Here is a 27,976-nt window from a genome sequence, read left to right on the forward strand (position 1 = left end):
CTTCTTCACCTCATCGAGCAGACGGGAGCCACAGGTGAGCCGAACCGTTTGAAGCTGTTAGAAACATTGAAGTACTGAGCAGAGAAGGTGGAGAAGGGTCATCGTCCTTGTTTTTGTGTAGGAGTCAGCGCTGTAATGGCTGATGTCAGAGTATTTTCAGATGTTACATATTTGTTAAAACGCGTGACCTCTGTGGTGCTGTCTGATGACTTTGTTGCTGTGCTTTGGTCGATGATCCTCACCTTTGAGCGTTTGCAGGAATCACAGCGTCGTTGCTGCTGAGAGCAGCGGCTCAGTAAGCTTCAAACTGTGACCTCTTCTGGTTTTGCAGAGAATTACAGCAACATGCAAATCAGAATATGAAATTTACATTTACCATTTATTCAAGTCTGTTTCAGGAAGCAAGATCGGGGATAAGTGTAGTAATCTCAAATTCCCCAGAAACAAGCTGGGATGCTTACACTGACTCTGCACATGCTCAGTATGATACCCGTATATAAAAGATGCCCACTATGAAATATCAAATTTGTTTTGTATCTTCAGTGTTGTTAAAATGTTGGTATTTTGGAGGGAGAAGTGACCATATTTGCCTCAGAGTGGAGTGCTACTTTATCAGCTAATGCTAGCTAGCTTAGCTAGCAGTGTCTAGCTAGACCCATATCTGCTGGTTACCAAAGGAATAAAACAGTCTACTGGATGTATTATACAACATTACAAGTACACCGACAGTTGAAATATGGTGGCGAAATCTGGTCCAGTGATTCAAAGTAGTGTAAGTGAGGCCTAGCACACAGCTAGCAGCTGCAAGTGCCCAGTGATACCTGTCAATCAACGTGGCCACACCCCTAAACTTAAACCTTACCAGCATCCAAATAAATAGGTTGGCATAAATGTCACCCTGTACAGGTACAGGTGTTACGAAGGGTTAAACTACCCACAGAAACCGAAACTGTTTTTGAACCAGGCCGTTTATTTCTGTTCTGAACACTGGAAACACTTTTGAAGCCAGCCTCTAGTGGACATAAGAGGGACTGCAGCTTTTGGTTTTTAAATGTTGAATTTATTTAATTTAATTGGATTAAGGGAGCAGGTAGTGATCCATAAACACATGGGGAGTGATAGTGGAGCCTATTGCAGAAAAACTATAGGGGATAAATCAGGGTCAATACTATGACCTCAAATGAAAATCACAATTAATTGAACATTTTACCTCGATTTTGATTATTGATTATGATCATCAAACACACACCTTGATAGTTTACCAGGTTTGCACTGTGAATGTGATCTAAAGCTGGCACATTTGCTGCGGTGATATGACTGTAACAGATTGGTGGGATTACCTTGGGTCACTGAAACCATTTTTCACGTGATTTTCTTCTTTATGTTTGATGTTGTCTTCAGTAAAGATTAAAATTATGTCCATACAACAGAAACAGCATTTTTAACTATAATCTTCATCAAAAAGGAAAGTTCGAAGTCTATTCTTAAAAGTAGAGAGAGGGTCTGTCGCCCAAACCCACACTGGGAGCTGGTTCCACAGGTGAGGAGCATGGTAGCTTTTAGAAACGCAGGAGCGACAGGTAAGCCTGATCAGACAGGTAAGCCTGATCGGATTTGGTCTGATATGATGAGCTTGTGCACCCGACAGGAAGTTGAATATGAAAAAAAGCTTTCTCCATCTGAACGCAGGTACGAGTCATGTTCCTGATGTATATGTTTCTGCTGTCTGCTCTTCCAAACGGTGAGTCCCTCTGTAAAACCACATTATATAGGATCCATTTACTAGTTCTACACTAATAATGGATTGCATTTATATAGCACTTTTCTAGACCCTCAGAGCGCTTTACAATGCCACTATTCATTCACTCTCACATTCACACACTGGTGGAGGCTACAGTTGTAGCCACAGCTGCCCTGCCCTGACAGAAGCGAGGCTGCCATATCGCGCCATCGGCCCCTCTGGCCAACACCAGTAGTTGGTAGGTGAAGTGTCTTGCCCAAGGACACAACGACCAAGACAGACAGAGCTGGGGATTGAACCGGCAACCTTCCGGTTACAAGATGAGCTTCCCAACCCCCTGAACCACGGTCGCCCCGATATACATACATATAGTTTTACCTGCTGACTCAAAGATTATGATAAGGATAATTTACCAATCATTTATTAACTACTAAAGAGTCAGAAATGCCTTCAAAGCATGAATAAATCTTTGTGTCAGATTAGTGGTTGAGCAGAAACGTTATGTCTCCTTTAGTTTATTCATCTGTGTGTGCTGATGTGGAAAGATTTAACTTTGGTGTTTTAAAGGTTACATTTATGACCTTAATTGTTTTATTTATCCTTATCCAGCGCTTCCCGCCGGCTCCATCTTCTGTCCGGACCCGGAGGCATATCACATGACTGGTGAGAACAGAAGCAAACATTATGTAATAAAATGAACGGATAGATGGATAAAAATAGACAAAAACAGGACTGGAGGCAGAATGTGTATGAGAGGGGGTCAGAGGGCATTACAAACTCTTATTGCTGTGGGGATGAAGGAGCTCCCGAAGCACTCAGATCTACAGTACAGTGAGAGGAGCCATCTGCTGCTCCTGTGCCCACCCAGGAGGCCACGGAGAGAGGGTCTACTTTAGTCCATCGCCCCCCTCTGCCACAGTTTTAAGTGAGTCCAGCCTCCTGCTGAGCACCAGGCTGGCGTTAGGCTGTTTGTGGTCATTTGTGTCATGCATTTCTTTATAAAATAGACATTGATGGTGACATGTCTGCTTTATGATCAGTCTCGTCCTCACATGTGGACCCCTGTGCTGCATCTTTAAATGAAGTATGGACTCAGGACTTTGTTTTTTCCAGCTGAGTTTTGCTGAGTCTTCGGTGTTACAACATGAGACTTAATTGTAGTGATAAAGGTACGGACTCGAAGCTGCGTTGTGTAAATTTCCTAAACCTTCATGGATCTACAGCAGCACCAGTGTTCTCAACTTGGATAGCTCAAACAACAGTCGTAGACTTTCTGTGGCGTTGTGGGCCGTTGTTGACATCGAGGTCGAGAGGCTTTGATGTTCATTGCCTCCTATGGTCTTAATCTTCACTGTACCTGCATGTGGAGACCTGCAGTCCAAAGAATCTTCCACCCTGTGTGCTTCTCTGGACTCGAGTCACCTGCAAACAGGATTATCTATGATTAAATCGCTCTGCTCTCCACCTCAAAGTTTACAGAAGCTCTGCAGGTTCGATCTTCTCGCAGCCTCGGCGCGTTTGTTCATTCACCTTCCGTCGTCTCTTCCTGCAGATTGTCTCGGGTTGCGCTTCACCTGGATACACTCGGTCTTCGATAACTTCCCCTCCATGCTGAGCTTTGTGTCGAAGCTGCACTGTGCGACGGGGATTTGCCCACGTGACCTGGAAGATTATGGCTGCTCCTGCAGATATGTGGCAGCTGGAAACCCCGTGGATGCTCTGGACGTGTAAGTAAGCCTCAGATCGCAGCGGGACTGCGGTTACAGCAGCTGCTGAATTTAAAATACGGCAAAATTGAATTCAGAGGCTGGAGGCAGGCAGGTGTGAAGCGGGCTGGGAGAGTCTTCGCTGACCAGTCCTCCCATTCCCATGGAAAATATTATTCATTATGCTGGAATCCCTCACAGGAGTTACAGTACAGGAAATGTCAAAATCAAGAGACAATAGCTTTAGGGTGGACTGGAATAATAAATGAAACCATGTACTTACTGTAGTACATCTCTCAGGCTGAACACCTTAAAGGTCTGTCAAAGTCATCAAGAAGAGGAAAAAGCAACTCGGGGATGGTTGAAAATTTTTTGAGAGACTTTCCACCGTTTTCAACTGTTAAAGCTAACCTTTAGCTAACCTTTAGCAGTAGAAAGGTTAACTTTAGCTAAAGCTTTAGCTAAAGTTAACCTTTAGCAGTAGAAAGGTTAACTTTAGCTAAAACTAACCTAGAAATCTTCAGCAAGTCAAAAACTGCAGGCTAAACTAAACACTCAGTTTTAGACACTTTTTTTCTAACCTGGATCTGTATGATGCTATATGATGATACAGAAGCCACACCCACTTGCTGGGGCAGCCAATCAGAAGAAACGTCACTGAAAAGGAAGGGTTGGACTAAAGGAGGAGGGGCTTGTTTCTAACAGAGCATTAGTCGAGTCGCTGTAGTAAGGCCCAGGGTAAATAAATAAGGATGATTATAAACTGTGAATCATGCAAAGCTGCCCTCACATAGTAAAGGAATAAAAATATGGAGATAGAAATGCGTATATTGTGTCCCATTTAGGGATGACAAAGCACTTTATTATTGTAGCTCCGCCCCTGCAACAGGGAAGGGGAGGAGCTACCAGTCAGGGAAAGGTGGATATGTTATCTACATAATAAAGTTCTGTACAAAATACTAAATTTGGTCAAAATAGCTGTGAGCTCAGAGCTGAATTAATAATTAATAAATATTATGACTTCTTTTTCTTTTTAATGTTACATTTACAGCTGAAGTCACTTTTTTTATTCATGGGTTACAAAATTAGCTCCTTCATCTCTGTGAAGCTAATCACTGTACTTGATAAAGAACATGTAGCCTCTGTTTCTGTGCCATATCGTAGAAAACATGTTTATATGAAAATAATTATGACTATTTCTCAGATAAAAAAAAAAAAAAAGGCAAAGACTTTTGTTTTAATCCCAGACTCGATTGCTTTGATGTACTTTTATAATAAGCCACTATATTCCTCTACGTATCTGCAAACACCAGCTGTAAGTGTATATGTGAAGAGCTTTTACTGTGAAAGGCACGTGCAGGAAGCACCCCTGCACTGAGCAGGTGGTGTTTCGCGTATCGATCGGACTCTCGTCATGTTATTCATCATTTCTTCTTTTTCCCGGTTTCCGTCTACAGGTGCTGCGAGGCTCACCGGCTGTGTTACCAGAACGCTGCCCCCTGCAGGCAGGAGCTGCCGCTTGCCCCGTACAACTTCAGCTGTGCGGCAGCTGCAAACACCAGCTGTGGTGAGACTTAGTTTATTTGTGCTTGTTTGCTTTCACACTGGGAACCATCACAAGACTTTCGCTGCCAACAAAAAACAAGTTTTACTCACAGTGGAACCAAAGTTGATCGTTTTCACACGAGGAGTTTGTACAAAGTGAAAAGAAGCGATACAAAAGTGACTCCGACAGAGTAACACAGCAGAGTAAATAAAGCCTGTGGCACTAGTACAGTGTACCAATGTGGCTCTTTCTGTCTTGAAGATGCTGCTGATTTGTGCCAGCAGAGGTTCTGTGAATGTGACCGGGCCGCCATCGACTGCATGACTCAGAGCCCGTACAACTCATCGCTGAGAGGCCTCGCCGACACGTCCTGCTCAGCTACAAATCAAACAGGTGAGACGAAGCGAAGTCGTCTCCAGAGCCAACATCTGGCTACGGTCTTTGGTTCCTTTGGATGTTTAGTCACTTCACTCATGTTTTATAAGGAACATATATATTCAGCTTCCTTCAGTGTTCCTGAAACCACTGCGTCTTTCTGTACATCTGCATTACAAGCAAGAAAATAAATCTGGCTCTCTTTAATGGCACCAGTTTGGCAAAATGGGACCAAATCCATGACTCGTGCTGTGGAGGACGAGGAGGAGAGTGGATCAAAATCACTGATCAATACAGGTAATATAAAAATAACTCCAAAGACATAAATCGTGTGCAAACGGGTCTTCAGTGCAATAAAATACTGAACACACTGTGGGTGAAGCCTCAGTTTGAGTCTGTAAAAGGAGAGAAAAGAAGAATCGATGTCCTGCAAACTCACTGTGGAAACTGTTTGAGCCACTTAAAGTAAATCGAGGTACCGCAGACAGTTTTCAGTCACCAGGCGAGCAAAGAGAAACATGGATGCATCCAATTAAGTCTGGTGTTCTTTTAGGAGCAGCTCCTCTGCACACCCACACAGTTAGACCCAGACTCACAATCCGGCTGTTTGACTCGTTTCCAGCGGAGTTATTTTTACATTTAAAACCTGGTTTAGGTTTGTGTTTAACACTTTTCCTTGGACGTAACCTCAGACCTTTTTTATTATTATTATTTCAAATTTCAGACAGTTCTTTAACATGCATCAAACTTCCAGACTTGGTTTAAAATCGGCTCGATCTGAATCCTAAAACTGCAGTCGGAGATGGTCGTAACACGACAGCAGTGAAGCCGGGCTCTGTGCTTCAGTGCGCCTTCACATAAATCCTGATATGAAATGGTGAAGCCTGACTGTAAAAACAACAACTGTTGCAAGTAAAAAGAACAGTAAAATAAATATTTTAATTCTGAGTGTGCTGCTGTTTATTTGGTGCAGGTTTGCCCACAGCGGTCATGTCAGTGGGGGGATCTGTGAGTGTCACATTCCCGTGGCAGCGTGCTCGGTGTTGCTCAGATTTGAAGTTTATTTTTTCTCTGTAGAAAGAAGTTTTCTTCCCACACAGTGAACAGCGGATACTAATGTTTTTGTCACTTTTTACGGAATTAAACTCAAAGTAATGTGATTACTTCCACGCTTTAAAGGCTGCACGGTCGCACTCTCTCCTGCACTCCATGTTATCCATTGTTGATCTGCACACAGCTGTTACCGCGGTCGTCGCACGCGCTTACATCATCGTCATGAGACACTCTCACAAACAAAATCACAGCTTAGTAACATAGTAACACAGCGTGCTTACAGGAAAGTAACAGTAATCGAATTACTTTTTTTGCAATAGTAATCCCTTACAGTAACGTGTTACTATCTCTGTGACATTCACGTAGGCCTTCTTGCTTTTTCTGTTTCTGATCTTTGATAAAATTAAAGGTAAGATTGTTGTTTTTTTTATCTTGTTTACAAACTTGTTTCATTCTGGTTTCACTGGTTTTATTTGCTAAGACGTGGTTATGTGCTGGGTTTCAGCTGGTTACTTTGTTTTCAGAAACATCCAGGCTTAGTGTGGCACAGGTTCCTTTAGACTGATTTCTTCGTTTCCGACAGATTTTTAATTTGGTCTCAGAACATTTTGGAGAACTTTTCCACTCCGTCTGTGGATCTTTGGTCTCAGTGTTTCTGTCTCTTGACGTAAAGCCGGATGAATCGTTGATGCTGTGAGGAGAAAAACTTCTGCTCTCTTTGAAGATCTTTCTTCATGACTCTTGCTGTACGTTCGGCCTCGCTGTCCTTCTGAGCGAGGCTGATTTAATAAATTTTAGCAGTGAGCTCATTAGTCCTGCCTTTCTCCGGTGTGTCTGACAGAGCTCGCAGCTAACAGCAGTCTGAGTTTCTCATTAGTTTGACCGTGTGTTTCAGAGCTGCTCGGCGGCATCGAGGACACAGGTGAAGTCTTCAGAGCAGCAGGTAAGTCTGTGTGAAACTCCGGGGGCGCCACGATCAGCGTTCCTGAGACGGCGCGTCACTTTCTGAGCGGGTCGGCGATGTCGCATCACAGGAAACGATTGATTGGGCAGAAACGCAGACGGCTGAGTCACACCTCAGCCAATTAAAACAAGGACCTCTGGATGTTTAAGCTGCAGCTTCCTGCCCACATCCAGCTAAAAGAGAAAGAAACCAGTGATTGTTCAGACCTCCTTTCATCCATGTGTCCAGATAGAGATGTCACGTCGAGCCGAGCTGCTCGCCGCCTCAGAATCAGGAGAATCTGAAGTGAAGGATGTTATTAAAGGGAGGGAGGTTTTTTTAAACCTGAGGACGGCCTGTCACGCACGTCAACCTGAGATCTGTCTGAAACTGAACCCACTCTGTTTAAACTCGAGATCAGCTCGAATTCACTTTATCTGTTACTTTGATGTCAGGAGCAGATTGAACTGAACAGGATCAGGAGCACGTCGAGGTCCATACGTTACACATATCTGTAAAGCAGTGCTTACATCCTTGGACTAAGTTTCTGATCACAAAGGACATAAAAGAGAGAATATTGGGCTCACGTTGATCCTGCCGACACAAATCCAAACTGAGATATGAAGCATCACGTTAGCGCATTAATGTGTTTCCTTCTCTCTGCTTTGTTCGAGTGTATATTTGTGTGGAGAGGCTGAACTTCTCCTGTGTCTCTGCAGATGTTCTCCCAGCAGAAAACACCTCAGAAAGCTTTAATTTCTCCAGCTCGTCCTTCCTGCCAGCAGGTAAAACTCCTGTTTTTATGCTTCGCTTTACTTTCTACAACTCTGCACGTCTCCAGAGCAGAACAAAGTGAAATTTCAGGTTTTGGAGAGTTTTAAGATGCTTCCAGCCTTGAACTCGGAGTGCTCATAAAATGGACCTCCCTCCACTTCCTTTAAGAATTAATGGAGTGGAAACAGATTTCCTTTTCTGATAAAAACAGATTTAACAATGTAGTCTGATGGTAGCTTTTACTCACTGCCATTTAAAGGTCAGACGTCTACAATCAGAAGCTCCTAATGAAGCTTGTTTTGGTCTTTAACCAAGAGGAAAACAACAATTTTGATCATGAAATCAGATCATGATCTGATGTGTGAGAACTAATCGCCTAAAAATAGCACGAACACGGTTACGAGGTTCAGTTTAGTCGCTCCGGTTAGTAAAGCGTGAAGCTTAGCAGGCAGCTACATGCACCCATCAGTCTGTCGTTCTAAGACAGACGCAGAAAACATTAAGCCTTGATATTCTTGATATTCTATTTCAGTGATGGCGCCAGCCTTCGTTGCCTTTTGGTGTCCACACTTTTAAAGCCTCAGTGTGAACATTTCATTCAGTAAATAAAGAAAAATGAGACTCACACATTAAATAAAGCCAGAAAACATCTACCTGCATCCCAGACAGATGAATGAACTGTGACTGTCTCCTCAGCAGGGATGGACCCACCAACAACAGGCAGGGTGGATAACCAGAGTGACACCGAGGCCATGGAGTACAACCTCAGCACTCCAGCGCCGCTGATGCCTGCTGGTATGACCTCTAATTGGCCCTCGGGCCACAGGTTTAACTCGGCACCATCTGCGTGTTATCCTAATATTTCTCATTTTTCCAGAGGAGCTTGAGGAAGGTGCAGGAGGTGCAGCAGAGGTGGAAGAGGCAGAGATGACACACCTGAGTTATATCTCTAAAGGTAACGGTTACCTCGGTTACCTCACCGTCTCCCCTCCATCCTCTCTCTAGTACTTTTCTAGCAGATTACATTTGCTAGATGCTGACCGGCGGACAGCTTCCAAAACAGCAGAAATAATTTCCCCGCTGTTCGACTCCTGCTGCTCGATGACTCACTTGGCTCAGACGTTTCCTGCTTTTACAGATCTGAATGAGAGCGCCGCAGAGGAAGCACTCGAGCAGGAAGAGATAAATGGGGATCAGATGACCCACAATCCTCCAGCAATCAGCCGGGGTGAGCCAGAAACACTCGGCGTCTCGATCACGACTGATAAATACAAACGTCCGCCTCGGGCTTAATATAAAGCAGCTCTTTTTATTTCAATGATGCGGTGTGCTTTATATGATCCCATAACTGAGCAGTGATTCATCCGGCGTCTAATTCATAAAAGATTTTCTAAATGAGGAACATGTCCTCGTCTGTGGACAGAAGAAAAAAGAAAGGAAACTTTCTCGGGTGCAAGTTGGAGCCAGAAAAACCTTCGTTAAACTGGCTTTTTATGTGCAGAAATATTATTAATCATAATCTCTCTTTTGTGGTACTCCAAAGTGAAACTTGCAACTTCATCCAGTCAAACTTTAAATGGATATTAGTGTCTCTGACTTTGTTTGTGTGCAACAAAACTAAAGTATTTATGCAAGGTGCAGTTACAATACAGATCACTAATAATCATAAAAGCATAACTGATTAAAAGTGGCTGATTTCCCCCCTCAAGGCCACCTCCTTCCACACCTGTGGGCAGCTTCCAGCCCCACAGCCCACAGGGAGCTCTGAAACCTGATTAAACACCAGAGTCTTATTTTTCACAAGTGTGTTTGTTCCAACTGGGTCTGTGATGAAGTTACCCCACAAGCAAGTTTAAAAAGAAGTTTTTAGCTGCTTTTAAAAGAGACCACTGATTTCAAGAAAAGCCTGTGGACTGATGCAAACCCTCCTCCTGTTTTAGTTCCCAGCCTCATACGCTGTACAGCCAGTAGGCCCTGATCACATGACCTCAGGGACCTGCTGGCGTACTGTACGCTGGTGATAAATGTCGAAATCAGAATCTTAAAGTGGACTCTAAAGTTACTTTTTGTTTGAAAGGTGAGTCAAAAATTAAGATTAAATGTTCCTTTTTCAGGAAATTAAGATTCCTAAAAGAAGATTCAGCAAATGTAGCAAGAAGACACTGTTTCTGTTTTCTCTTCACAAGTGGGGGAAAATGACTGAACCCTCTATTTTAATAGCGTCTCAGCAAGATCTGCAGGTTAGAAACCTCTTGGGGTTTAAAAGAAACAGAGCTGAACCTCATCTGCAGAGCAGTGACAAGAAATGTTCTTAAAAGTGTCAAAATGTGCAGAAGAGGGAGCAGAAACAACAGGATAGAAACTGCAAAGGCACCAAAACGGAACCTTGTGGCACACCGAAGGCAAGAGAAGTGAGACAGGACTTCAAAAATACAGACAGAGTATCTGTGATGTGATGACGTTATAATTTTATCTCTTGCAGATTCAGGTTTGCGCTTTCATGGCAAAGAGACGCCAACTGAAGCAGAATCCGAGCTGACTTCTTCACTGAGCTCCGCCACTGAAAACGCACAGGTGAATCAAACGGGAGCATCAGCGCCGCTCGGTCACATTTTACCATCGACTCCTCCCACTCCTCCTACAACTCCCAGAGAGCTGACATCAGCAGCCGTGGAAGAATCAGCCGAGACAGGTGATGAAGAAATACTTATCCTTTTATGATGTGTTGATTTTTTTTTAATCTCAAATTATAGATGATGCAAAAAGAATTAAAAGGACAGGGGTGTGGTCAAAGCAGGGGCTTAAGGTGGCACCGCCCTCACCCCCAGAGAGTTGAAGATTAGATTGTCCATATGAGAAAGTTACAATGAAGCCAAACCAAAGATTGTTCCAAACATTTGTATCTTTAATTATTTCAAGAGCTTTAGTTGTTTGTCCATGACACTGCCCTCTGGTGGCGGTACACATGTACAACAGTCTGCAGAGCTCTCGTAGGCCCGGTGCACAGCCATGATGACCCCTCAAAACATGTTTATGGAGACAGGAGATTCATTCACAATGGAAAAAATCAGCACAGCATGATGAATTTTTAACCAGCTGTCAAGTAGTTTGGTTTATTTATGTAGTTTTATTTTTCTGAATTCCTGTGACTCTGGATTGTTTGGGTATTTTTCTTTGTAGTTACTGGCTGGATTGAGATTGTTGTATTTTGCCCTTGTCTGAGCTTGTGTGAGACTCTGTCTTAGCACCAGAAGTCAAATAAAGCACTGAAATGAAGCTCTTTTGCCTCCTTATTAACAGGTTTAATCTTAGCCTCAACAACAACCACCACGAGTCCCTCTGAGTCATCTGAGGAGGAAGGAAATGGGAAAGAGGAGGAGGACAATGAAGAGGAGCAAGAGTCTGGTGAGCACTGTGAGTTCATACTGTATGACGGGAACTAAAGAATAAATCAGGCCTTTGTGAGTCCCAAAAGACTTCAGTTGGACTCATTGGGAAGTTTGAATATTCATGTTTCTTTTCTTCATCCTCAGTCTTTGATGTGCTCAAAACTACAACAATGACAACAGCAGCAACACCGTCAGCCCCAAGGAAAACTCCTCACACAGGTCAGTTTGTCACAGGGGGACAGAAATATCAGCTTTATAAAGTGCCACTGCCAACAATTATCAGACTACGAGACAGACAGTCATCTAGGAGCAGCATTTGGCTGCAGTGGGGAGAAAGAGCTTCCTTTTAACAGGAAGTGGTACCTGTACAGCCCTCTGTGCAGTTAGGAGGAATTCAACTGTTTAAACCAAAACTGTTTACTGTATCAAGCTGTGAACATCTTTATTTCTTATTGTGAACATGCAGACTGACTCACTGTTGGAGCCTCAAGTGGCCACTAGAGGAACTGCAGTTTTTGACATTTGCTTCATTTTTAGCTGCTTCGTTCTAAACTGCATATTTTTCCTTTGAGCTATTCTGCAGCTTCCCTTATGAAGTTATATCAACTGTTATATCAACATGCACGGTCTATAAAAATGGTACGTACAATTTTGTCATAATATTAAACTTTGGCCCTCTCGCTATAAGGATGGCCAGGAAGGATATTCTGTCCTGCGTACTGCGACGTATAACAGGATGGAGTAGTACCCCCTGGTATTTGACAAACTATGACATATTTATGCTGAAAAATGAAGCCTAAGCAAAAAAAACAAAAGCTGCAGTTCCTCTAATGTCCACTTGAGGCAGGCTCCAAAATTGTGTCAGTCGCTGTAGACTGACATATACAGCAGAAATAAACATATTAACATGCTGCTGCAGAAATGGTTTTGGTCTCTATGAATGGTTTAAACCATTGCACATGTACAGGGAAGGTGAAAGTTTACAGTTTATGCTTATCAATCGAGCTAGTTAGCTTTAGCTGTTGACATTAGCAACCACCATCATATTCAATTATGGTGACTTGTTATGAAAATCTGCAGTTTTTCAGAATGCTAACAGTGAGGCCAGAGTCCAGAAATCAGTAAGCCATGTCACAGTGGCTGCTTCCATCTTTTAAATACAGTTTGTCTTTTCATGTAATAAAATGAGTCTGTGCGACTCCTTTGTGGGTTTTTAAGTTGTACAACACAGAGGAGTAAGGTGTGACTCTAATCGACGCAGGCACTTCACCGGGAGTCTTTGTCCTTCAAATAAAAGAGACGTGATTCGGATTTAGACTCTTTCCTCGCCGCTGCTTCACAAACACACCGAGAGCTGCCAAATGGTTTGATCGAGTGTCACAACCCCGCTGCCGGGTAAAAAACATGTAACTATTGAAGTGGTTATTTTCCTCTCCTCGGCGTCTGCAATTACGCAGCGAGGCTTTGACAGGTGTCTGAGGGGCCTCGCTCGCTCAGAAATCACCGGGTATATTTTTAATTTCAAGAAGAAAAAGAAAAAAAGACCAATTCCAGCTCTTTTCTTTAATGCCGGCGTTAATCAAGTGGATTGCATTAACGTCTCACTTCTGACAGCCTTTGTGTTGTGCGCTCTTCAGAAGGTGGAGGAGGTGTCAGCTTCACATTAACACCAGCACCACCTCCAGCTTCACAGGAGAGAGGGGAGGGAGGTGTCAGAGAGGAGACGAGCTCTCCGAGGCCCGCTGAAGGTCAGCTTGTTTTTCTTTAGCAACAAGCAGGCATTTCATTACAGAAACTTTCGGAGGAGGAAAAATCTGACCTTAATGTACAGCGAAACATTCAAGGATGTTTGCTCTTTGGCTTTCTAGCAGAGGGCTGGATGAGATGACCGATATCAGGCAGCTGCAGATAGGAAAGGGCTACGTGCTCTACAGAGCTACCGATTTTCTCAGTTTGGCTGTTTCCACATTTCTAGTCCTCATTCCTGGTGAAACTTCCCCAGTTTCCAGCAATTTTTCTCAAACATCAGCCTCCTACTAACAAACATGTACATTCTTTACAATTTCAGGAGAACTAGTGAGATGGGAAACAGCCAGTGTGGTTTAGTCGAGGTGCAATTTGTGGGGAAAAGAATCAGCGTGGAGGGTTTTCATGTTGAAGCCTGGTGTCTTATTACTGCTGCCACTGTAACATTTACAGAATAATTCAACTTCAACCTGACAAAGTAAATGTAAAGGCGCTTTTTGGGTATTTTAAAAACTACAAGCGAACAGAATATAAAAAAAACCCCAAACAGCAGGACTTTGTCCAAAACGTTTGTGTCCTTCGTTAAAGAGATGTCAGCTGAAGCTGAACTAAAGCTGGGCTGTACATTAGTGTAATACCAGTGTGAACCACAAGATGGTGCAAAGTGTCTGGTGAAGACAGAGGCAGGGATCAAAACATTAGTGCACGCACAAAAACACATCTAATCATCTTTAAAACGCTGCCCTCTGGTGGTGAAAGGTTTACCTTCAACAGAAGATCATTAAAATAAGCGACACTGATGATTGCATTTGCAAAAATATTTAAGTTTTGGCACAAAAGTTTGTCCTTTGCTCGTGCAGACAAACATAAACGATGTTATTTTAACATGCCAGAAGTGCTCGGTCCAACCGCAGGTGCAGTTGAACTTTAATATCAGAGACAAATATTCACAATGTAACAACACAGCAAGCTGTCAGCATACACATCTGTGTATATCACAGCGAGCAGTGCGAGCTCCCTGCAGCTTCCCAAAAAATCCTCCTTTTATTAGACTGAAAGTGAACACAGCAATTATTGAGACGGCAGCAGAGGCCAGCTGACCCCGTCACCAGCATATTCACCCACAGCCTTTAAAGCGACTCATTGAAGGAAAAAAAGCTCCTGCTCCCCCCACAGTGTACTCTTTGTTGTTCAGCTATTTTCTCCCCTGAATCTTTTTCCACAGAGTCAGAAAGTGCAAAGCTGCATCACCTACTGAGCGACAGACTTTCTGGCTTTTAATGTGTATAAAACTGTCATCTAGTTTAATATTGTAAGGTACAGACCTGAAAATATCATGGAAATAAACCTGATAACTCAACAATGAGCAGCACTTGGTGACAAAAATAAAAAAGTCTGTGGCAGAACGAGGCACAGATCACTGAGTACAGAGAACATAAAAGCTGTAATTACTAAACTTATTCACCGTTTTGTCAACTTTGCCCCAAAACAAAGTTCAAAATCAGTGTTTCCTGCATGTTTCACAACATTACGGCTTCATTAATCACGCTGCTTCATGTTACAGGCTGAATAACCAAAAACAAAGTCAAAGCTACATTTTTACTACGATAACAAACAGACCTTCGTGCACACGTGTCAGCGCCACAGCGTGGTTGGTTTCTTATTTCAGCTGCTGTCCAGGTGATCTCTCTCCTCAGTAAGAGAACAAAGCATTACAGTAAGCCGGTGGGTGATGATGGGAAATAAAAAAAACATTCTGAGCATCCTCGTGGTCGCTCTGCTCACCTGACCGGCTCAGTCGCAGAATTTCATGTGAAGGCTCAGACATCAGCCTCTGCTGGAGTTTGAAGCAGGAGTCGATGTTCCCTCTCTCAGTTTATTGTAAGTGGTCAGGAGGGCTGATTAGGGAGGGACTCCTCACTCTGACCTGCTTCCCAGGCCCACAGATCACAACCAGAGTCACAACACAGGCCTCAACCAGCAGCTCGCTCCCACAAACCAAACCAGCGAGAACCACCACCCCTCCTGACGACTCATCAGAGGAAGATGCCACACCTCCTCTTCCTCTTCCTCCTGCTGCTGCTTTCAGTCTTCAGAGTCAAGGTGAGAAAGGCCCAGCTCGCCCTGCCCCGATGGGGATGAATTAGCATTTAAGCCGACCTGTGGGTGTGAGAATTTAATGACATGTTTGCACAGTCTTTGAAATTTGCATCCGTGTCATGAAATGTCAGGATCACTTCAATCTGCAGGAGTCTGCTTGAGCCGGCTCATCAGAGATGGGTGAGGAATATTTAAATGAAGCGAGGGGAGCCACAAAGCCTCCGGGGTGATCTTCACAGCACGTTTTCTCACATTTCTTTTTGTTCTGTTGCATTTCAACACAAAAATAGTTTTTGTTTGTTTTTAGATTTACAGTTTTGAAAGTTGTGCTTTCATCCCAGAACAGCGGGCGGTCCACTGAAGGAGACTTCCAAGTTTCCCATTAAAGACGGATTCTGCGGTGGATTCAGACTGACAGCTTCCAGTTTAGCTAGAAGTGTTTAACTTTATCCATCAGGGTAACTGCCAGTCAAAGTTTAGACTTATTTATTCTAAAGTAAGCCCTCGCCTTTAACCTCTTAGGCTCATTTACTGGACTCTACATTTTCTGTTTCTTTAAAAAAAACAAAACAAAAAAAACAACCCTTTGCGTTACATTACAAACTGTGACACCATGGGTGCAGTGGGTAGCTGGATTGCTGACTTTACAGGAGGGATCTAAGGCTTGTTTGAGTAATTCAGATTCCTACCGCCACCCACTAAAGGAGATGGACTTCAGTTTGTGTGGCTTTAAACATTTATAGTTTTATTTATACAATCTGATATACGAGATCAGAAAGTGAAAAACCTCAGCTGTCTGTGTTCTGTTTACCATCTTCTCAGTGAGACCAGGCCAATGCAAGTTTCACCGTACGCCATTAAATCATTTTCCAGGGTAAAACTGATGACCTGAACTGGTGACTGGTGACAACTTTGTCCTCCTCCCCCAAATAAAAAAACAATAGAAGGATTTTCGATTCAATTCAATGTTATTTATATAGCGCCAAATCACAACAACAGTCACCCCAAGGCAAGCACTTTGGCGACAGTGGGAAGGAAAAACTCCCTTTTAACAGGAAGAAACCTCGGACAGAACCAGGGTCAGGGAGGGGCGGGGCCATCTGCTGCAGGTGAGAGAAGGATGAGCTTTTTGACAGACTGGAGTAGTTTCAGCATTTTCAAAGAGGTACGAGTAAAAAGAATCTAACGGGACGTCTGTGGAGAGATCTAAAGACAGCCACCACAGACCAGAGGTGCACGAGGAGATGACCCTGAATGTGAGATCGACCAAATCAGGCCTGGTAGCAGAGTGGAATTATGGGAATGTGAGAGTAGCTTCCTGTACAGCAGCAGCAGCATTACATGTGCATGCAGAGGCACTGTGTGGAGCTGAAACCTGTGACTGTCCGAATGCGAGGGCAGACTTTTAATCACGTTCTCACAGTGAGGGGCCGTGCTCCTCAAAGTCTCAGTGAGTCAACCTGCACGATGGGATTCCTGCAGAAAGCTGACAGCTACCGTTCTGTCGTTTCAGGTGAAACGCTCCCAACATCTGCATCAACCACATCTTCATCAGCGGCTACAGTGAGAACCATCGCAGAGACGACACAGAGGAGACCGGCCACCTCCGTCACACCGCGGTGGGAGGTCCACACCCGAAGCACAACAGCAGCGGTTTTAAAACCTCCGCCACACTCCACCGCCGAGGCTGGATCCGAGGAAAAGACCGGAACAATGACGGTCAAACCTCCGAGTGTGGAAGGAGGAGAGGAGGACGACTCGCGGGAGAAAGACTCGGACGGTAACGTCTGACCAGATGCTGGTTAAACGTCATAAAATGCAACATTTTCCCCATCAGGAGGCCTTCTGCCTTTCTCCTGTCTGACCTCTTCGTTCTTCTCTGACTCGACAGGTTAAATGAAAATTCAGATGAAATGAATAAATTAAGCATTTTTCTCTCAGGGGTTCAATAAAGTTAATTATGTTTCAAAGGGTTATGGAAGTTAAATTAAGTAATCTGTGACCTGTAATGACAGCCAGGCTCATAACTGACAGGAACAATAAACGTTATTTTAATAATATCGAGGTCTAAGCTGCGAAATAGGAAGAGAAAGATCCCCAAAGGAGCAAACACACGAACACACAGCAAACGTCTAAGTGCTGATGGGGTTAAGAATGAGGCTTTTTTAGATTACACTTGCTGAAACACTGGTTTCTTAAGCTCAGAGGTATAAAACAGGAAAAACATTGTTTTTAACTCTGTGGAAAAGACATGTTAACAGACTGCTGTGCAGAAGCTGTTCAATAAATGTAGAAGAATAGTCACAATAAAAAGGAAAATTAAAACCGAAACTCCCAACTTTGAATCTAATATTTGAAATTTTAAGTACAAAAACGCAGAAATGGGCAGCGTTTTACAAGCAGGTGTGTCGTTACTCTGCTGATATTTCTTATTAGCGCTATATGCTCATTTCCTTTTACCAGGACGCCATCAAAGAAGAGTGTTTGTAAATGACTGCAGGGTTAAACAGTATAAAATATGGACGTAGCTCCAGGTCAGAAAAATTAAGCCGAGGCAAAAGTACCTTAAACCTGCATCTATGTGGAGGCCACCAGATGGCGACGGTGTAGCTGCACGTCACTCATTCTGGGTCATGTTTTTGCAAATAAATTTAGTAAATCTCAGTTGCATTAAAAAAATAAATAAATAAATAAATGGAGGATTAGCTGTAGTGTCAAACTGCATTTTCATTGGCACAAGTCATTAGCCAATGAGCATTCGGTTCAACTGGCAGACCCGCTGCTCCTCAACAAGATGGTGCGAACGCTTATCTTGAGTCTCCGAAACAATCGGGTGATGTTACCATAGCTACGTCCCTGTTTTATAGTGTCAGTGGGACGCGTGGACTCACTGCGCCATCTTATGGTAAAAACTGGTATTGCACAAATGTACAGCTCCGTTCTAGCTCAGCTTGAGTTGCTCACTCTTCAAACAGCAGATATTTTCATCAGATGACAGTTTGGTGGAGCCGTCTCAAGCCAATTTCCTCCAGAACCTTTAGTGCCAGGTCCTGCAGCCCTGTAAATGTGGCTTTTAAAAAAATCACATCAGTGGATCCATGCCAGGCGATGGGAACACCTTTTTATACTGTGAAGTCTTTAATTCTTGCAGATGTCTTTAAGGCCCTCCAAACAAGATGATTAGGAGTGTAGTAGCACCTAGAGACGATTGAGTATCAATAAAGTTTAGTGATTTGTAAACTGGCAAAATTACAACAAAGTAGATGAACGATTGAGGATCCTGCTGGCTGACATGTGAGGGGATGGTAACGCATTGGGTGGAGCTTCATCCATTACGGACCAACCATTAGCTACAACGCTTTAAATGTGGAACAGTGCTCCTCACCTGATCATCAAACCGGGAGTTGCGGTTGAAATTTATTTCTGTATTTTTTCACTGCACTTAAGTTCCACAGATCCATGTAAATGTCAACCATCTTTGACTCTGTATTCGTGCAGTGCTTCTTCATCCTCTTCTGAAGCTCGCGGCCGCTGCTTGGAGGTCACGCTTCTTTAAATGTACCGTTTCTCTGTTGGCAGACTGGTTCGCTCCTCGGAGGAGGGCGGTGCCGTTCTTCGCCTGGTCCCTGCTGGAGTCTGTTGGGCTGACTGACATCGACCTGCAGCCAGACACCAAAGGTAACCACGGATAGCTGCACTTCCAAAGTCTGAGTGGAGCTCTTCACTGATGGCTGAGCTGAGATCTTTGCATCCTCCCAGCAGAATGCAGTCGCTCCTTCAGCGTGTACGCCAGCGACGGTCAGTCCAGGCGGGAGATGCCGGCGCTGGGGGAGATGCTCCACTGCCTGACGGGACGCTGCCCACACGAGTACGAGATGTACGGCTGCTACTGTGGACAGGAGGGCGGCGGTCAGCCTCTGGATCAGCTGGACAGGTGAGCTGTGTCGAGGAATAAGGATCGGGACTGTCCATGAAGACGCCCACAGCTGCGTCAGGGTTACCCGATTCTCCAAAACAGCGCGATAGTTATCAGCGCACAAATACATCTGCTGCTTTTCACATCCTTCATACTTTCATGGTGTTATGGTCCAAAGTTTAAGTGTGCGAGTGCTGCAGAGACCCTGATGACTGACTCCTGCTGGTCTCCATCAGGTGCTGCTTCTTCCATCATTGCTGCCTGAAGCAGATCAGCTCGATGGGCTGCAGGCCGGAGAGGAAGCTCAACGCTCAGATCTCCTGTGAGAACGCAAAACCACGATGTGAGTACGGCAAATCCCTCGAAACCCAAGTCTGCTGCACTGCTGACATCAGATCAGTTTCACACCTGATTCTCATATTAATGTAAACATTTAACCTGCAGCTGCCACAGAGGAAGAAAAAACACGGTTCACCTAAATCTCGTGAGAAATGATTTCCACTGTAGGGAGGTTCTCTGGTCTTCCTGCAGATGCATGTTTTCTGAAAAGCTCGTGTTTTTTGTTTATGAAACGTTATACTGAGCTTCTGTTGGTGTATCCAACATTTAGCTATAATTAATTTCTTTGCTAGCAGATCAGACGGGTATTACCAAATCCCTGGAGAGCCATGAGTTATTTTCCCCTCCAGTATAAATTAGAGCTGATGGGACCTGATGATGTGTGTAGTCAGCTCGGCTTGTCTGGCATCTTGAGCGTTGTTACCAGACGTGAAGGGAGGAGCGAGGTGGTAGCTCTCCTTGCTTCCAGGGTAATGGTCAGCTGTCATAAGGCTGCTGTGCCTCCAGGTACAGCAGCCTTACGACAGCCTGGATTTGCAGTATGATGTTGTTTTTTAAAAAAGCTCATCATCATATTTGACTTCCTAGACCTCTAAAGCGCTTGTTGGCCTCTCCATCTGATCCCTCCTCACTCTGCTCAGGTCAGGGGGTCACTGTGTGCGACAAACTACAGTGTGTATGCGACAAAACCACAGCAGAGTGCATGGCGGCCGCACACTTTAACCACAGCCTGCCGGCGCCGCAGTGCCACGGGTCGACGCCCCCCTGCCGCCGAGCCAGCAGACCCCCCAAACCTCTGAGGGTCTCCCCCCAGTCCAGCGAGGAGTCGGACATGGAGGTCGGGGACGCCAGCAGTGAGGAGGACATGGCTGCGAACACACCTCCACCTCTGCAACCTCCTCACAGGTGAGCTTTTTATTTACAGCAGGAAAAGCAGGTAAACGTGTGCGAAAGTGATGATTCAAACAACTACGAAGATGACAAATTAACAACATTTGGAATAAAGCGTTATTGAATATTTCCATGTAATCGAATGGAGCTTCAACAAACACCGACACAAAGTTCGTCCCGTCAGTGCCGTGCTGATTATCAGATCCTTTGATCTTTCAGCTGCTACTTTGTTTCCACTTTTACATCATTTAAAAACAGATTTGCAGACGCTAACGTCAGAGAGCCACAAAATGAAGATCTCACTGTTTTTGTTAATAAAGAAAATTATATAGATAATTTTAATTTTTTTTTCATGCAGTAAGGTCCTAATTTTATATTCTAATATCACAACACAAACAACATGAAATTAAAAACAAATCTCTCTCTGCAGCCATGACAGCTCCCACCTGAAGGACGCCGAGAAGTCGACTCCTTCTGCTGGATCACCCGGAGACCTGACACATCCTCCTCCTCCTCTCTCTCCCCCTCCTTCTCCTGCTGCCTCCAGTGAGGAGAGCGGGGAGCGACCGACACTCAGCGGGGTTCAAACCCAGAACCCGAGGCCGAGTGCAGGGCAGGGCCAGGGGCAGCAACCGGGAGACAGAGAGGAGGAAGAACAAGAGGGTGGAGAAGAAGAGGAGGAGGAGGAGAAAGATGGAAAAGAAGAAGAGGAAGAGGAGGAAACGGAGAAAGAGGAGGAGGAAAAATAGAAGCTAAAGAATTCCTTCTCTGTGACAGTCGTGATGTGAAGTCATTTTGGGGCCTTGCTGTGTCACAAGCTGGACTCAATGTTTTCTGACATCTTTGATTCAAAAAAGAAGAAAATCAGTTTATTTACTTTGATTTTTTTTAAACACATGAAATGAATCTGTTGAATAAATGACGGCAAACACGCCTCTCTGGGATCTTCCTCTGATTGGTTCAGAGAGCCGACAGTAATAAAGACACAACAACTCAACAGCTTTGATAGAAACACTTTAATCTCAATGCACATTTTTCTATTTCAATAGAGGCTTTGTAATGAAGCGCTGAGGCTCTGCTGCTGCCGAGCTTCACAGAAATAATGTGCACTGAACGCTTTATGCTTTTGCTCAGTCGATGAATCAAAATGGAAAATAAAACATGAAACTACTTCCAGCTTCTTACGTTTCCTGCTTTTCTCTGTTCCACGTGATTGGGAACTGAGATGTTTCAGGAAGTCCCTTTGAATTTCTAAGACCAAATTAATCAAACGTGACAAGATAATCTAAACTCAGATACTTCCTGACTCACTGGAGCTTTGTGCAAACAGCAAATCCAGGTTTGGGAAAAGTGCAGTTCTTCTTATGTCCACTTGAGGCTCCAGAAGCAGCTGAGGTCACGTAGCTGTAGTTTTGTCATTGAGATGAAAAGTTGAAAGAAATGCACCAAAACAACAATGAAGGTGAACGCGTGAAGCAGCAGCGGGAGCCTCAGCGCCATCTAGTGGTTAAAACCATCAGTGTGATTGAAACAAAGCCGAGCTATAGCAAGTTTGTCACTGTGAACACGGACGCGACGCCTTTAATCTCTAAAACTGGCACAAAAATGCATCAGAAACATAAAAAAGAACATCGGAAGCTTTTTTTTTTTGTTCTTGACATTTTACAGCTGGAAAAAAATCCATCTTGAAAGGTGAAGAGTTCATGTGAATATTCTGCTCTCTTCTTTTGTCTTAGTTTTAGGACTCAGATCACCAATCAGGAGGGAAACTTTTCACAGCTCCACAGAGATCATTTCATCAAAAATACTTCTAAGATCTGTTTGTACCAAACACACATCGGTGCCGATTTATTTCTGCTATAGTACCAGGTACACAGTGATCAAAGTGCAAACACAACATCATATTTTACCGTAACGGTTATTAACTGTTCAGCATTTTTACTTTAAAGTTCATTAATACATCAGCTGGTACTATTTGAATGATTGCTTGAGCTGAATCGGTTGAACATTTATCAAAAGTAGCAGAGCGGCTCGTTCGCAGACCGACTGCTCCGACATCATTTACAGACTTCACATCAGCCGGTCTTAAACGTTTCGGCTCAGAAACACAGACTCAGATCCAGATTCACAAAACCCGTCTGAAGGTGAGCTCCTCCCACAAACACGATCGTTTAGTTATGTCCTGTAACGTCTTCATGGAGGTTTAGACGGCTTTACTGATATCGCTACCGATGAACGTGTATACGAAAAAACAAACTTCCAATCAGATCCGTGAGCGTTTAATTCCAGTGAACATCGGATTTGACTGAGATACGAGTTTTAAAGTAATCTGTGGAAATGCTGGTGCCGTTGAATCAAAATTAAAAGTCGGAATTAATGTCAAGCGCTTGGCTACGATCCCTTGTAGCCGTTATTTCCTGTCAATAAGTTTAGCATTAATTCAGACACGACGCCGAGCTCCTGAACTAGTCCACTGAACCAGCCTACAGGCTGAAGCAGCATCTGCAAGCCGCTTTGCAACCCCCACCCATCTTTTTGTGCTTCTTCTGACTAAATCTGGGAAAAGCAGAGGACTTTTTTCCCAGTATAATTCTTGTAGGACATTCATCCGACCTCTGGCAAATTGAAGGTGGAATTGGGACAACCGGAAATCTTGATTAACAGAAAAACCAACGTTTGAGGCTTATGCAGATTACAGGAGTTTTCCAGGAGAAGAACACCAAGAGATGGTCTTCAAACGTAGGAGGAACTTGTAAGCATAGTCAGGAACGAGGTCACATATGGGAATACAGTTTTCCGACTATTGTGGACCCAATTTTAAATGATTTTAGTGAATCTGGAGCCGATTCTTCAACCGAGACCATCTGAGAGTTTCAGGTCTGAAGGTTGAGCCTGAGCCGCCACTTAGAGAAAAATAAATCTGGATCTTAACATTAGCAGATTGCACTGATTTACTCCTTTATCCAAAAATAACCAACATCTGGCTCTACATATAATATTCATTCATTTTTCATTATTTTTGAAATGGTATAATAGAATCTACAGTTGAAAAAATAAAAACGAGACCATCTCCCCCACACTGCAACATCCCGCTGAAACCTGAACCATCGAGGTAAACAACAAAAAAGTACACGAGTATAAAGAATTCAGCATTTTGTCCTCGTCTTAGAAGAAATCTCCCAACCTCTAAAATCTCTGCTAGGCAACAATGTAATGATACGTGATGCATAAAATGTACAAAAATATATGATATATATGTATATATATGCTGCTGCGACGACACATTCATGAGAGGAAGATATCATGTATTCCAGCCACATCTAAACCCGACTTTTCTCTAAAGCCCAACTTCAGGATCCGGCTGTTAAAGAGCTCGTTTAGATTTAGTTTCAGCCTTTGATCCCAGTCCCGTCCCTCGGAGGGTCAACGACGATGACTGAAGTTAAAGAGCCATGCAGTTAGTTCATATAATGCATGTTTTTTAAAAGCTATGATTCTACGATGTTAAAGCACGAGAGTTTAAAGCTAAGACATTATGTTGCGTAGATTTGCACAGAAAAAAAAACCAGCAAGAGACTTTTCGCTTGTTCAGGCTGCTCTGCTCATCGTTTCCAGTAAAAAGTCCTCTGTAACCTACGTTTCACACAGTACAATGATTAGACATGTAATACTTATAGAACAGAAGATTTCACCTCCAAACAGCCACTGGATTATATCCGGTTAGGGTTTGGTTAAAGACCTTAAGACCTTTCAATTTCTCAAAAATGTGCCTTTTTGGCGTTTGGCTACAACAAAACCCTGACCGGGTCGCTGGTGCCCGATGGATGTTAAGAGGTCAAACCCACCCTGTTGCTGGTTATCGATACATAAGCGGCAATCGGAGAAGATGAACGGTCAGCAACCGTGAAGGTAAAGGAAAGTAAAGTGGGACTGCTTTGATGTGCAAGGTAAGGGTCACGTTTATCACCTTGATGCTGGTCGGGAACTTTTAAAAGCCTGTAGTAAGTTTGTACCCAGACACACAATCCAACCATCAGTGCATCGCTTTGTTGCCCATGGTGACAGCTGGTTACTTGTGGCTATCAGATTCCCTAGGCAACCACCTAGGTAACATTGTTTGACATCATGTGCCAATCAGCTTCTTTTCTCCACCTCCACTGGCAGTCGAAATTCTATAATAAGTTGCTCTAACTTTTAAAGTTAGTCTGTTTGGCACACCCGAATGTTAAAGTGGACACTACCCCAGACCTGGGTCACTGACCATGTTTAAAAAAACAAGAAGGTACCCGAGCACACCTGAGAAGCTTTAAAATTCCATCTGCAGAAGAAGAACTGATGGGAAATCAATTGAAATCTTAAATTTTTGTTTTTGTTGTAGCTTTGCTGGCTCCACAGAGGAAGTGGAGTATAGAGTAATTCACCATAACGACGGGATCACAACGCAACGTTCTGCAATATTCAATACAAAAAAATTACAATATAAGCAAAGAAGAAAAAGAATCCCTAAAAATTTGGCATCAGTATTTATGTCGACTTTCCGTGAGCAGCCAACGTTTCATTTCTGAATTTCTTCTGCTTCATGTCCTGCAGCTTTCGTGACCCTGGCCTTGCACATTAAAGCATCCACGTCCAAACAGCTGCACGGGCTCAACTGTACAGATGTGACGCTGCGATGTGATCGGGACAGTCGCACCACTTGTCACGTATCCAGATCAAACATTCACAAACTGCTTGGCCTCGACCCGATGCTGAAAAACACACATTTACTAACAAAGTTTCTCAGATTTGTGAGGCTCGTGTTGGTGATGCCAAACACAGACTTCCAGCTTAGCCAGCATCTCTCATTCAGAAACACAACCAGCGCTCGAGAAACTCATTTCTCCTTCGCCGACGAGCCGAACACACCAATCAGCTCTGAGTGAAAGGAAGCGCCGACCTTCAGCCTCCAACAGCTGCTCGCACCAAACAGAGGCAGCAGGTATCTTCCTCCAACTGGAGGGATTTTCTTCCCACGCTGAGCTCAGATCAGAGGAAAACACTGATAACCATCTGCTATTACAGATCACAGCTCGTTCCCAGAGCGCCTCCTGTAACCTGTTTTGGAAATAAATCACGGCCCTGTGATAACTGTTGAAAATGCAAGGATGATTAAATCCTCCAAAATGTCAGTGCTTTGTATCGCCGGGGCTGAGGATGGATATTAATATTAATGCGTTCAGCGGGGAGGTTAACTTTGATGCTGCCGGTCGCTTCGTTTTGGAATGAAAAGCTCCACCATATGGCTCCTCACGGGATACGAACAACAGCCTTTTTAGATTGAGACGTTTTAAAATCAAACTTCTGTGTTTGGCAATGAAACAGCTTTGTTTTTTTGTTTTTTTTAAGGCTGCCAACAAAGCTGTGAGGCGGCTGATTCGTTCATGGAAAGCAGGCGTGCGCAGGGACTACAGCGCAAAGTCAAGGAGCTGGATCAGATTCATCTGCAGCCAACACGCTGCCTGCAGCTCCCCCTCATATCAGGAAATATTACAAACAAAGAGCGCGTAGCTTTAATTTTACTTACACACAGGCCTGTAACTGTGATCATAACTGCACTGCTTCATACTTGAGGAATAAACTTCAACTCTTTAAAAGATGCTACATTTGTATTTTTTTGTGATATTTTCACTGCAATCTCTGAGAATATTAACCCCAAATTTTTAATAGAGGAAGTTTAGAGTCCTTTCTAAAATCATCAGCCCCGCCACAAGAACTTTACACAAACTTTACAACAACTTCTCTAAGGACCATCGTCAAAGCCACAGACTGTATATTAAAGATGGATGTAGCTTCCATATCTGAAAGGTTTGAACTCTTTGACAATAAGACCCAAAGGCCTTCTTGCGTTTAGACGTCAGTAAACACTGAGCTCAGATTGTAGTTTCATTTTATAAATCACGTCCTCATTACTGTAACATTAAGCTGCCAATATGGAAGCACCAAAGACTGCAGTTCCTTTCACGGCCACCTGAGGGCGACTCCAGCAGTGAGACAGTCCTCAGACTCTCGTGTTGAAGCTTTCAGCAGAAATAAACATGACTACATCCTAAAAAAAATGTTTTTTTGATAATTCATCTGGATACAGGAGACATGGTTGCTCTGATCATGTGACTACATTATGACATCATCGAAAACCTCAACACTGAGGCTCCAAATGTGGAGCTCAAAACCAGACGCTGATGTCTCGGATTTTGTCCACCTGTGGCTACTGTACTAGTAGTACTAGTGGAGTATACAGTCTTAGTTCCACCATTTGGTAATCCAATGTCAAAGCTCCCCACTAAATTGACACCACACTGACTATGTCCATCTTTTATAGAGTCTCAGGTGGGAGCTGATGGACATGAACACTCCTCTTGACCTTCCTCTTACAGACTCACGCCTCTCAGAAACAATCACGTCATCACCAAACACGAGCGAGCCCATTTCTACTCGTCCAAACGTCGACTCTTCAGCTTTAGAGTGTCGCTGCCAAGCAGTTCGAGTATTGCTGTCATTGAATTTATTTATAAGAACTCAGCTGGTTGTTGGAGTCATTTGTGACACACTTTTATCTTAAACAGCAAAGACTGAAGATTAGAGCGAAGAGCTGAGGAGCAGCGAGCCTGAAACTAAACTGCTTTCTACCACCACTTAGGTAATTTCAGTTTTCATAGCTGACGGCTAATATAGATATATATATATATATGTATATTGCACATTCCTACTAATCAGTGACGGCACCGACGGCTACTGACAAGAGACAGATAGTTGTTAGGAGGCAGGAGCTGCGTTTGTGAGCCTCACGCTGCTTTTTTAAGAGCGTATGTACAAGGAGTGAAGCTTTGGCTGGACTGGAACAGAGAAGCAACGTCTGATTCAGCAGAAATACACTAAAACCTCAGAGTGGAAGCAGTTTATGGGTTTTCTTGTTGTTTTTTGTTCTTGGTGACTCAAAAGTTCAGTTTGGCTTCAGGGACGCGAGTCAGGAAACAAAGTGTAACCAATCAGAGCAGCGTGGATTAAAGCAGGTTTGAGTCAAGTCGGGAAACAGGATTTAAACTTCGTCCCTGACGGCATCCCGGCCACCTGAACAGAGGAGACTGGAGTGCAGATGTGAGTGTGTTGTTCTTTCTGTGCATTTTCAATGTTGCGTGTGAGCTGGTTTGTGGATGTGTGCGTTCAGTAGACACACAGGTCTGGAAACTTCATCTCGTAGACGGGGACGGACTGATGCTGGGTGTGTCCCGCTGAGATGGAAACCACTCCGGACGGGCTGGGAGGAGGCCTGGTGACGGGGCGTGAAACAAGATGTTAAATTAGAAGGAAAAACTGGTTTTGGTTTGGCAGACGTGCACAAATGTAACCTTTAGGAAGCAAAAACCACCTGATTAACCTGATTATTAGGCTGTTGTCCCTTTCAAAGTCGTCTCCGTGTG

The 27,976-nt window shown here is 43.8% G+C and overlaps 2 protein-coding genes across 9 annotated transcripts in view; one reads left to right on the forward strand and one right to left on the reverse strand.

Moving 5' to 3' along the window:
• On the forward strand, nucleotides 1–21,527 carry oc90 (otoconin 90). 4 transcript variants are annotated; one of them, XM_085255989.1, is made up of 22 exons: nucleotides 1–34; nucleotides 1,690–1,741; nucleotides 2,351–2,404; nucleotides 3,294–3,468; nucleotides 4,905–5,014; nucleotides 5,255–5,386; nucleotides 5,585–5,665; nucleotides 7,317–7,364; nucleotides 8,084–8,149; nucleotides 8,838–8,933; nucleotides 9,016–9,093; nucleotides 9,277–9,366; nucleotides 10,621–10,830; nucleotides 11,439–11,552; nucleotides 11,672–11,746; nucleotides 15,212–15,376; nucleotides 16,887–17,153; nucleotides 18,953–19,051; nucleotides 19,136–19,307; nucleotides 19,526–19,632; nucleotides 20,270–20,534; nucleotides 20,950–21,527. In XM_085255989.1, the coding sequence occupies exons 2-22, from the start codon at nucleotides 1,699–1,701 to the stop codon at nucleotides 21,266–21,268; spliced, it is 2,766 nt and encodes a 921-aa protein (XP_085112115.1). In that variant the 5' UTR covers nucleotides 1–34; nucleotides 1,690–1,698; the 3' UTR covers nucleotides 21,269–21,527. The 4 variants fall into 4 exon arrangements, with proteins under 4 accessions (XP_085112115.1, XP_085112116.1, XP_085112117.1 ...); XM_085255990.1 differs by having other exon boundaries at nucleotides 11,439–11,543; nucleotides 19,133–19,307; XM_085255991.1 differs by lacking the exon at nucleotides 15,212–15,376 and having other exon boundaries at nucleotides 11,439–11,543; nucleotides 19,133–19,307.
• Nucleotides 21,521–27,976, reverse strand: part of efr3a (EFR3 homolog A (S. cerevisiae)) — a 134,509-nt gene continuing 128,053 nt past the window's right edge. For all 5 annotated transcript variants that reach the window (XM_085255996.1, XM_085255994.1, XM_085255995.1 and 2 more), the window contains one exon: nucleotides 21,521–27,825. In XM_085255996.1, the coding sequence (XP_085112122.1) occupies nucleotides 27,720–27,825 (106 nt within the window). In that variant the 3' untranslated portion in view covers nucleotides 21,521–27,719. The remainder of the gene's footprint in view (nucleotides 27,826–27,976) is intronic.

The sequence above is a fragment of the Mchenga conophoros genome, linkage group LG18, assembly GCF_057382185.1.
Source record: "Mchenga conophoros isolate Kocher_MC1m ecotype Shallow Benthic linkage group LG18, M_conophoros_male_GT1.1, whole genome shotgun sequence".
In the NCBI taxonomy this organism is placed as follows: domain Eukaryota; kingdom Metazoa; phylum Chordata; class Actinopteri; order Cichliformes; family Cichlidae; genus Mchenga; species Mchenga conophoros.

Bases quoted from the DNA above. Each gene is read 5' to 3' on its own strand.
- oc90 (XM_085255989.1), top strand. From the start codon at position 1,699: ATGTTCCTGATGTATATGTTTCTGCTGTCTGCTCTTCCAAACG. The intron at 1,742-2,350 runs GTGAGTCCCTCT...ATCCTTATCCAG, and splicing joins GCTGTCTGCTCTTCCAAACG to CGCTTCCCGCCGGCTCCATC. The intron at 3,469-4,904 runs GTAAGTAAGCCT...TTCCGTCTACAG, and splicing joins CCCGTGGATGCTCTGGACGT to GTGCTGCGAGGCTCACCGGC.